At 40.3% G+C, this 11,638-nt stretch overlaps 1 protein-coding gene across 2 annotated transcripts in view; it reads right to left on the bottom strand.

Annotated features, from left to right (window-relative positions):
- Positions 1–907: 907 nt before the first annotated feature.
- Positions 908–11,638, bottom strand: part of EPC2 (enhancer of polycomb homolog 2) — a 54,593-nt gene continuing 43,862 nt past the window's right edge. For both annotated transcript variants that reach the window (XM_009643424.2, XM_035898930.1), the window contains exons 11-14: positions 7,997–8,133; positions 5,928–6,087; positions 3,805–4,138; positions 908–2,383 (exon numbers count right to left, since the gene is read on the bottom strand). In XM_009643424.2, the coding sequence (XP_009641719.1) occupies positions 2,311–2,383; positions 3,805–4,138; positions 5,928–6,087; positions 7,997–8,133 (704 nt within the window). In that variant the 3' untranslated portion in view covers positions 908–2,310. The remainder of the gene's footprint in view (positions 2,384–3,804; positions 4,139–5,927; positions 6,088–7,996; positions 8,134–11,638) is intronic.

Here is an 11,638-nt window from a genome sequence, read left to right as displayed (position 1 = left end):
GGAGCTCAGCAGCTGTCATTTGCCAAGGGTACGACTTTCAGTCGGCAGGAGAAATTACTTCACATTTTCACTGAACCCCAAAAGGGTCTTGGGGGAACGTGAAGGGAAAAACAATGTTATTTTTATATATCAAGGAGAGTAACCTTTTTCTTTTTCATACTCAGTTCAGCAACAATTCTGCTTTCAAGAAAAAAAAATTCATTCATACTTCAGACTGACATAGATCAGTCGTTCCCAGAAATGAACCTAGTTCTAGCAAACCCCTTAAATGCACGTGAAGAGATGTAGGTGCAAAGAGCCATTGATCAGGAGGCAGCAATTCCAACACCGGCACGATGCAAAAAGAGCGATGGACAAGTGTGCGTTTGCACAGGTGCCTCCCCCTTGGGCTGACAGCCCTGATCCCACCCCAGGCACTGACACTCGAGTGTCGTGGGTTCCTCTGGCCACGCTCAGACAGAATCCGTTATCGTCTCTCCTCGAGGGCTTCATACTGACTAGAAAATAAAGCATCAGTTAAGCAAAAAGTGGTTCATTTTAGACATACGAATTTCTGACAACCTCCCTGTATTTGAAGCTCTGCAAGTGTCAGGACTTCTAACTTACAGACCGTAAGACAAAACATGTTTAAACACAACTTAGATTAAAAATAGCTCTTTATATAAAAAGCTAAGAGGAAAAATACACTGACTGCATGACATATAGGCAAATCATATCTTGATGTTGGGTATGGGGGAGCTGCACGACATCCTGAGGTTCCTTCCAACCTCAATGATTCTATGATTTATAAGAAATACAGAAACATTATCCAAATTACAAGCAGAGAACCAAACAGCAGAAAATTCACATGATTCTACCTGAAGCTGCTTCAGCAGAACAAGAACCTGTTTCATCCCCATTACTCCCAGGTCTCGGGTTCCAACTACCGACCATCCCTCCCCTACTGCACACTGCAAGCACAGGAAATAATCACATAAACTGAAACCTTTTGGAAAAAAGTGCATATGCCGTGGCCAAAAATCATCAAAAGACCACTAATAGCCTCTAAAATTGACACTTGCCTTGCTTGCACATGGTGAAATAAACACATATGCAACATGCCCATGTTTTGATATGTATTTTTATTTCCCTGCAGTTTTCACTTATCAAGAACAAGTAACAGGGAAAGTTGTCTGAACTAGTGCATAAACAAACATTCTGAAACACCACTACACGTATCTAATTTACAAGAACCGTATAAAAAAAGTCACTAAAACACTACACTACGAAGGTGTCCAACGCTTACAGTCAGACTTTTTCCAACCCGTTACTTGCCTTGTAGCCACAGGAAAACTCTCCAAAATTGAAAAGACAATCTTGCCACAACCCTCCCTCCCCCCCACCACCTGGGATGGCTCGATATCTAGACATCCAATAATTAATTATTGCAATGATATATAATGCAATACATACCTGGTAAAATATCCTTTATGTGGTGTGTTACAGTTTTAAAGCCGGTTAAAATATGCAGTCTTCAGATAAAATGTAATCAGTTGAAAATTTTCTCATATCTGCACAATTTTACGTGTGCTAGATGCATAATTTTCCTAGTCAGTTTTTTTTTCCTGTGTAATTATTTTTTATAAACTGGTATTATAAATAGAAATATACATTCAAAATATATGGAAAAGTGAGTTACTACATTAAATTTGCATGTATCGATCCATCCCTTTCCCCTGCACAGTAATAGAAAATACTATTTTGCCTTGAACTTCATATTTGACAGTGAAATGCCACTAAAGTATTTACCAAAAAGTCCATCTAGTCAAATTGTGAAACAAAATGAACCAAGTGAAAACTTTACATTTCCTTTAGAAAAAAATTACAAGAATTTTGTTTCCTAGCTATGAATCTTTAACTTTTTTTTTTTTTAGACACAAAGTTGGATTTATTTGTACAAGATACAAAATGTAAACATGGCAAAATAAATAGTTAAAACAAGTGATGCAGGATCCCATTTCATGCTCATGATCCCATTAAAGAATTATTTTTTAATCCATTCAGTTGCAAATTCAAGTGCAAAAGCATGATGATGAATATCTACTATTCAAGTAACAGAAATAATATTGATGATACAAATAAACTATTTTACAAGGTAGTGATTTTCCCAATTTTACAAAATTTACATTATATATCGACTTAATACACGATATAATGATAGTCCATTTAGGTCCATTTTAGTTCTCTGTGATCCACAGAGTGCTGTGTTTTGCATTCAGTTGGAATATAAATGACTACACCATGAGCACAGGGCGAGACGCTGGTTTGAGGTTATGTCACTTCCATTGCTACTGTTGTCTCTGCTATGCCATTTAAACCCAGTCGTTCTGGTTCATGGTTCTCTCTGCAAGGAAAGGAAGAGTCAATAGTTACAGGCAGAACGTGAGCACTTCTCCTTACGCAGTTTTTATCAGGTCTTACACGTGCTGTGTGTTTTTACGCAGCTGTTGCCTGGATCAGGGAGAAACCTTAATGCATGCACTGCAAACAGATTATTTAAAACTAAATACTGGCATTAGGGAACTGATTTTACTCCTGCAACACTGCAGGCCCTTCTACAAGATTATCACATTTAACTGGAAATTACCGGCCCAAACTACGGGTGACGGTACTCCAAAGTCTCCTGACGGAGCAGAGGCGAGATACCCCATGACGACTCAGCACCAACCGACAATTGTTCTGTCAGGGAGCAAAGCATCACTCTAACACAATTTCCCCCCCTCCACCCCAATTCCGCTTTAGCACTAGCGCAAGAAATCTTCATTTTTTTTTTTTTTTAAATTTATTATCATTCTCTGTAGAGAAGCCCAAGACCCATTCAGCTACGGTGGTACTTTTTAAGGCATTTGCTGACATGACTCGGAATACCCCTCTGCCTTGAGGGAAGTAAGACCTAAATGCATTAAGTGATATAAAGTATGCTTTAAAGGTACAATTGCTAATTTAAACATACTTTTTTTTTTTTAATCTATGCAGCGACTAAATTATACATGCAATTTTCCATCTCAAAAAGCTCTTTTTAACTTCTCCAGAAGCATCATGAAATAACCAGTAAGCCACATTACCTAATATCCAATTTTACTTTTCTAACTCATAAACAAATGCGTTTTTTTTTTTAAACATCATACAATGCAGCAGAGACTTAAACCAGAGCCCAAATATTGTCATTTTCAGAACATTTGGCCAACTGCAAGCTCCTGCCACCTCTGTGAAACATCTTTTAAGCATCCTGAAGTAACAGTGTTGCTGTTCAATGAGAGTAAATACCTGTCTATATATGCAAGATGCAGGCTGGCACGATTCTGGGTTTATTTTACATACATATATAATGCATATATCCATACGTATATATAAAATAGGTATGTGCCAGCCTGCATCTTACAATATGGGTACACAAAGTTACAGAGAGAACATGTGGAGAGTTTGGCAGAATCTATGCAAAAGCGCTGCATGAGAAGGGACAAGTGAAAATGGTTAAAATGAAGCCATTTTCAACACAATGGAAGTTTACCAAAACTACTGGTGCCTGAAGTCAGTGCAAGTTATTTGGGGGTTAATCTGCAAAAATCAGCTCTCGTGGTTTGTCCTGGCCACGCTGAAGATGCCAGCAGCAGGATGGTTTTGTGAGGCTGGAGCTACACTGAGAAGTCTCTCAGAGGTGGCAACAATTCTACGTAGTGCTCTAGGGCAGAGTCGGGCACGTGTACGAGACATTCATACAGCACAAACAGAATTTACAACTGCTCCGGCTTGCTACAGGCTTACCTTGCTATACTGCTGATGGCACTGCTAGGAGTTACCTTTGGCACTCTGTCCATACTGGCAGCAACTGTGGCAAGTTTTAAGGCTGTTGGCGATGGTGCTGAAGTCCTTGTATTGATATGCACATTGACTGGAGAAACAACACTGACATTGTTGAGGTGCACTGCGTTCGTCAGGCAAGAATTGTTCATGGGAAGCGTTTGCGGGCTGCTTGTGCACAATGCTGGAATTAAGTGGTTTGTGGTGGTGTGGCCAACTGTCCTTACAAGCTGTACGGTTGAAATCCCTGGGCTGGATGATAAAGCCATGTTGGTGGAGTACAAAGTTCTAGAGGTTCCTGTTACAAAACAAATGTTGTTAATTAAAAAGGTGCTGTTCCTTAGATTCAAAGCCAAAGATTAACCTCAAGGGCAACGCTTTAAGCCTATGTGTCACTGGAATTGTGCAAGAATCTGTTTTTTTGAAGATTCACAAAATGTAAAATTTTAGAAATATTTCCAGTTCATGTGAGAAATATTTCATGGGTTTTTTCATTCACATGAACCTCAGAAAGTGAAAGAAGTTACTGCATGACAAAGAACTTCTACGTTGCCCAACTTTGTACACCTTGTTTTAGGTGCCTTAAATTAAGGGGGCACATTCCCCATAAAAGTAAATTGAATGGGGAACACCTTAGCTAGGCAACCTCGGAGATGGACTGTGAAGCCAGCTCTGATGCTCTGAACCACCTCCTACCTTCTTCTGGCAACATACAGAGGTCCTGGGGACCGGGTCTCCCTCAGGCAGCAAAACTAGGGCTCTAAGACTAGGCAAAGTAGAAAACTCCTCTCAGATTAGGCTGCAGTGCTCTGTTTACACTCCTGAGTTGTGAGAAACTTCGGGTTTGACAGTGTATATTCAAACCAGAGGTTCTCAAATTTCATCTCTGTATCCTAGCTATTCACTCTTCTGATTTTGATCACAGGGGAACTAGATACATTGTCCCCTAGATTCTTATTCCTGGAAAAAAAAAAAATCTGCTTTCAGCTAACATTTCCTAACTTATTACCCTTCCTATCCTAAAAAAAATCTGCTTTCAGCTAACATTTCCTAACTTACTACCCTTCCTATCCTAAATAGGAATAGTTATTTTACGTCGTTGCCACTTACAGCTTTAGAACAGTAACAAAAGTCTGATTTTATATGCATAAGATTTGCAGTGGTTTTCATCACCTGTGATGCTGTGTACCACGTATCAGCGTGGTACACTACCGTGTGCCTGACCTCACGCCCCTCAAAACATTACCCTCTCAGCTATGATCTCAGAGAACTGTACACAGACGCCTTTTTCCTTCCTGGAACTGTTCCAGTATATTGATTTTATTCAGTTGTGTTTTTTCTCCCTCTATTCATTTCATATTATCATTAACCCAGCCTGGCAGAAGGTCTATAAAACTGATCACATCATTAGCTGTTAAAACAAGGAATTACTCTGAAAGCCTTTTATTTGTTATGGCAGTCAAATGCTAAATAACATTCGTCTCTCGGCAACACGGCCACCACTGGCACTGCTGCCTTCTGGTAACAGAGGTTCAGAAGGAGGGCTGGGGGGGGTGGGCAGTGGATGCCAGAGTCTACACTTTTGCCTGAATTTGGGAGGAATCCTAAATACAACACCACCGGAACCTTACAGCAATGCCGAAAGAATTGCTAGTAGTAGTTGATTAGTGTGTTTTGTCTGAATCCACAAGTGAGATAATGACCAGATAACATAGCAACTTTTCTATTTCCTTCTCAAAGTAGTTAATGTTTTAAGCAACTGATTTTTTTTTTTTAATTACACATTCACACTTGTTTTTAAAATGCTGGCACTTACGGTTTTAATCATAACAGATTAGTAAAAGATAAAAGCCTACAAAAGAAAACAGAAACAATGCTCTTCCAATGTAAAAGAGCATTTGGCAGTTTTATTATCACACTAATCTGCATGCACTTGCCCAGAGTATTTTAAAAAACAACATTTAAGACTATCACAATTAATGTATTTGATTTTTTTGTTGTTTATCAAATAGTATTTTAGAAATCAGACATAAGATCAGCTGGCATTCTCAGCTCACATTAGACCCCGAGTTTTAAGAAATCATCACCTGAAGGCTGGACAACACCATTAATATTGTTGTGGCTGGTGTTTTGTTCCTTCGTTACCTCACTGCGACTAGGAGCAGGTGCACTAACCACTGCAGACGCAGCAAAGTGGGCGCTGGCTGAATCGAGGGTTTTTGACATACAGTCAGAGGTGCTGGAGCCCTGTGGGAATTAAAAAAAAAAAAAAAAAAATATTTTTTTTTTCTTTGTAATTATCCAAGTGTAACATTAAATACCACATTAGGATTCTATAATGCACAATTACCAGCAAATAAATAAATATATATATCTTCTAAATGTAATCTAATGCACTGTAACATTCAATATTTCTGTATCACAAATCTGATGAAAAGGTGAAAATTCGTGTCCAAATGAGCGTTGGGTAAGCCCTGCCCCATTCAGCCAGTCAATGGCAAACAGTTCTGAGCACGATGGATCACTTTCAGGACGCGTTGTTCAGCCTAAAGAAGAGAATCCTGCGGGAAGACCTTATAGTGGCCTTCCAGTACGTAAAGGGGGCCTACAGAAAAGATGGAGGGGGACTCTTTATCAGGGAGTACAGTGACAGGACCAGGACTAACTGTTTTAAACTGGAAGAGGGTACATTTAGATTAGATATCAGGAAGAAATTCTTTACTGGGAGAGGGGTGAGGCACTGGCACAGGTTGCCCAGAGATGCTGTGGATGCCCCATCCCTGGAAGCGCGCAAGGCCAGGTAGGACGGGGCTCTGAGCAGCCTGGTCTAGCGGAAGGGGTCCCAGCCCACAGCGGGGGGGTCAGAACGGGATGATCTTTAAGGTCCCTTCCAACCCAAACCAGTCTATGGTTCTATGCATTTGAGAAATTTCCTCAAAGTAAATGACTATGCCTAAGTTTCTTTCTCTCTTTTTGTCTCCAGGCAGCAAATACACTGCAAATCTAAATAATTTTCAGTTTCTACAGTACATTCGTTCTCACAGAATCATTTGTACCACAGCGTAAGCACCCACCGTGTTCTGGAAGCACCTATCATCTATTAGTCCAGTTTCTCTGAAGGACTGGTAAGTAGTGGAAGGACACCCTGTAATGGCTGTATGTGTCATTCTGCAATTTCAATTTATATTAACTAAGAAAATGACTTTCCATAGACATTCAGAGTGTCTTAAAAATCCAAAATTCATTCCTTTTATCTAAATATTCTGGTATCATGTCTTTACACTTACAAAAAATGCAGTCAGTAACAGCCAACACAGAATCCCCCATTAATCACTGGGGGCGGAAATTGAGGAATAGGAAACGCTGAGGGGGAAGGGACAAAACAGCACTGGCAATTAGATTTAAAATTCTAGGAAAACTTAGTTTACTTTGAGCAAGAGATGACAGCAACAGCTTTTATATTTTCTTGGTAAGAAGCTGACAGAAAACTAAGCTCGACAGAAGAACATATATTCTTCCCTTTGCAAGGCATTACAGAGGGAAAAGGTGATTCTTTTACACAGAAGTAGTGACACTGGGGATGGGGAGGGAATCAAATTACATATGCAAAACTACCTCTTTCCTCTCAGAAGCTACCAATTTTTATTACTCACTGAACATCTGTTCATAACAGAATACATTACCTCATAAAGTAGTTTTAATAAAGAAGTCTCTTTGGAGCACTTATACAAAGGAGGATAAAACCAGTGAAAATAAGTGTGACTTTACAGAGCACTGGCTATTTCTACACTGACCAACTCTGTGGACGCAACTAACACGTTAAAATATCAAGTCTCTAACTCAGCTTTTGAAAGTGCAGCCATGATACATTAAAAAAAAAGAAAAAAACACCAAACCAAACCCAACAGGTTTTCATGTTAGAACTTAAAATATTATCTGATTCCAAACAGAAAAATGAGAACAAGGAATTTGTACTAGCTACAGCGCAGGTTGCCTTCTGGGCACTATACACCAAACTGGAAAAGCATCTTGACCAAAACCCACTCTAAAGTTAACGTATTTACTGAGGTGTTACACCTAGCTTATAAGAGAGATGAAAACCCACAGTAAGCAAAAAGGAAGGAATCAGCATATGACAACATTCAAGGTGCGTTACCTGTGCTTTCGGATGTGTCTGCTGTGAGGAATGCTGAGATTGCTGTTTCTGCTGAAGCTGAGCGAGTTGTTGCCTCTGCATTTGAACTAACTGCTGTTGATGTGTCTGAAACTGTTCCTCTGTGATGCCCCCTGTTACTGCAGAAAAGAAAGCGAAGCTAGCGTTAAATAGGCCTGCGCAAAACAAATACGCCTGAAACGCAAGAGCGCGTCCGTGTTGGATAGCAAGTCCTTGAAGACAACGTACGTTGTGTTAGATGCTTGCAAAGATCTTCATATATTCTTACGTAAAGGAGAGGTCAAGCTAAATTAGTTTGTTGTGCTCTTTTAGCACCGAATCGATTTACCACAAAAGGATTCAGAGCTTTCATTGCTTTTAAGCAGTTTCTGTCTTTGGTGGTTTTCTCACCAGTAGCTTTAAACAAAAGCTTAAAGAAATTCTTTTCCTGGCTTTCAGAAAACAAGCATGTCCTAAAAATTACAGCTGAGGAAGAAGCACCCTGGGCTGAACTGGGTGCCTCCTCTCCCAGTACACACTGTCAGTTTATTCCTGTACACTTCTCCTTCCTACAGTCCCTTCGCATTGTCCCTTCCTCTGACATCAGAATGGACTCTGTAAAGGAAGCATACGCCTGGCATTCAAGAACACCTACTTCAACAGCACAACCAGAATTCATGTATTTAAATAGGTTGTATACAGTTCTATACCAGTTTTCACTTTAAATGACTATAAACTAACATGCAGTGACAAAGCTGATCTCCAGGTCTAAAACTGAGTAAATGTTTGCAAATATCGTAAAGTACTGTTTGTTTAGCAAACCCAGTTTGACCTTCCTATCTCACACTTTTTTTTCCCCTCCTGAAGGAAATGCTTAAGTTCCACCTGAACAGGATTTTCTCTGCCAATTGATTTTTTTTTTTTAATAGAGTTAAGAGTTTAGAGTGACAATACATTTGTTTATTTATGAGAACCAGGTTAATGCAACCCTAGTAGTAGAATCATAGAATCATTTGGGTTGGCAAAGCCCTTTAAGCTCCCCCAGCCCAACCGTTCCCCTACCCCTGCCATCCCACCCCCAAACCCTGGCCCTCAGCACCGCCTCTGTCCAGCTGTTAAATCCCCCCAGGGCTGGGGACTCGACCCCTTCCCTGGGCAGCCCCTTCCAGCCCCTGACAGCCCCAAGGGGAAGGAATTGTTCCCCATGGCCAACCTCACCCTGCCCTGGCACAACTTGAGGCCGGTGCCCCTCGTCCCATCGCCCCTTCCCTGGGAGCAGAGCCCGACCCCCCCGGCTCCCCCCTCCTCTCAGGCAGTTGTAGGCAGCGATGAGGGCTCCCCTCAGCCTCCTCTGCTCCAGGCTAAAACAACCCCAGCTCCCCCAGCCACTCCTCATACTCTCAACAAATGAAGGGATGGTGAAGTCAGAAAAGCTGTTCTCAGTATTCCCCCCCTGAAGAATTGCACATTTGATAAACTGAAAATACTACTGTCAAGTACTTCATGTTAAAACTTGTGTTTTGTGCAGTTGATGGTAACCTGAGAACCAGCAGGAAGAACTCGCTTTCCACATATTCCCATTAACTACATTCCAGCAGTTTATTCTGAACTATATTTTTCAAAGACTGAAGCTGTCATCCATCTGAAATACCTGGATTCTGCAGCAACATTACCTTATCAAGAGACACTGAGCTAACATTAAAACATGAAGTGATCCATCTTTCAGGGCCTGGCTCTTTCATTTACTGGTTGTAATACTCACAGTTGTCCTGAAATTCCATTCTGAATAAATACCAAAATTAAGACCATTACGTTTAGAACTTAGTACTGAAACTTCTTCTCTACTGCTACATTATTAAAACAGGCTACAACCACGTTTGGGGGGCACTTAAAAATCCAATGTTACTCCTATTAGATTCTATGGATTTTATTACCTTTCCAACATATTCTAAAATCAAATTTATTTCACATTTAGCTGTACTTTGTTCCTCTTGAAGATTCTTGCCTATTACTACAAGCACTTAACTCAAAGTTCAGTCAGCTAAACCTGTAAAGTTCTCTCACAACACTCTCCAAAAACGTGTTGCATTGCTAAAGGCAACAGAGCCAAGAACAGCATTATGGAACATTACATATATGTGTATTTCTATTTTTAAGTTCTGAGGTAACAAATTCCAGAACATGTCTTTTGTTTTATTACAAAAAATGTTTTAGAACAAGCTTACAGAGCACAAAGTAATGCCTAAATTGCATCTGGCCATCATTAGCTCTTATTTGCCTGCAGTACAGGGGTATTCATCTAGACTCAAAGCTGCATTCTTCTACTGACTGTAAAGGCATAGTAGAGAAAGCAGTCTCTACGTCAGAGGATCATCTCCTTCAGCCTACATATCAAGTCTACGTTTTCCATCTCCCTTCCTTCTCAGTTTGACACCGACCATGAGGCCACGGAATGCTCCGTTACAGGGCACAGGGAAGATTACCGTAGTAATGTAAAAACCGCTTACTCTGCCGTTACATGTTTCAATTCCACTCAGTGCACTACCTATCACCAGATATTTAATTCAGAGGTCAGGCTGAACTCAGCTGTTAGCCTTGTTATAAACCAGCAGATGTTCATTAGCACATTTAATATCATTTGCTTCTGCCAAATCAAACAAATGAAGGGTCCTAGAGAAAAAAAAAAACCAAAAAAACCCCACAACACAAACACAACAACAAACCTCTACGATGTCCCAAGGTAGCCTTTAAGGTCATAGCTAAGTGCAAGTGCTCTATACTTCTTATAAAAGGTTTTATTAACCAGAATTTTACCTTCCACTGCTGAGTGTCAGTATTTTCTATTTTACCATAGCCTGATTGTACTGAAATACTACAACAGAACAGGGTAAAAAGTCAATGTGAAATTATGTCTTCCAGGTTTCTCTCCTCCTTGACAGCTTTGATTTGGATTATTACATCACTTCTATTAGGACTGGGAGGCTTTTGTCAAAGATCATCTTTCGGGCTGCCCCAAAAGTGGGACTTCATTAATATAAGTACTTCTACATGGTACTTAATTCTGGAAAAAAAAACAAAACAAAACAAAAACCTCTAAAAGGTAAAGGCTTGTTCCATAAACAAAATTCTTCCATGGAGAATGCCATCACCTGCAGTTGCCTTCTGTACTGAGGGACGTGGTAACTAAACAGATAGCTATTTGAGTGGGTCACTGGAACTGGCAGCTGAAGCAGACTGGAAGCCAGAAGAACATACCAACTGTACTGCAAATTGCCAAAGAGTTTGCCTAAAGCCTACTTCTTACTTCAGTGCCAAAAATGAGCAGGACTGAACTCCAGGAACTCAGCAAGCAGGTTAAGTATTACTTAGCTGTCCTAAGTAGCACCTTCTACAGATTCCTGGTAACTTCCTTCCTCCATCATCTCTCCTGATGATCAGCTGTATCCCCAGCTCATCAGCTGATCTCATTTTAGATTAAACAGAGAATTCTTCTGGAGGCAAACAGACCAGCTCACTTTTCCAGATACAGCATGCAAGACTTCAGCAAGTTTACACAACTGATCAAAGGGATCAGATTGTTTCAGTGACCTTGTCTCAAAGTTCCTTGAATTGCAAAAAATCTTCAAGTGCCTCAGTTTTCCCATT

The sequence above is a fragment of the Egretta garzetta genome, unplaced genomic scaffold, assembly GCF_000687185.1.
Source record: "Egretta garzetta isolate BGI_Z169 unplaced genomic scaffold, ASM68718v1 scaffold208, whole genome shotgun sequence".
Classification (NCBI taxonomy): Eukaryota; Metazoa; Chordata; class Aves; order Pelecaniformes; family Ardeidae; genus Egretta; species Egretta garzetta.
Note: the sequence above shows the minus strand (reverse complement) of the source record. Positions and strands in the feature narration are given on the sequence as shown.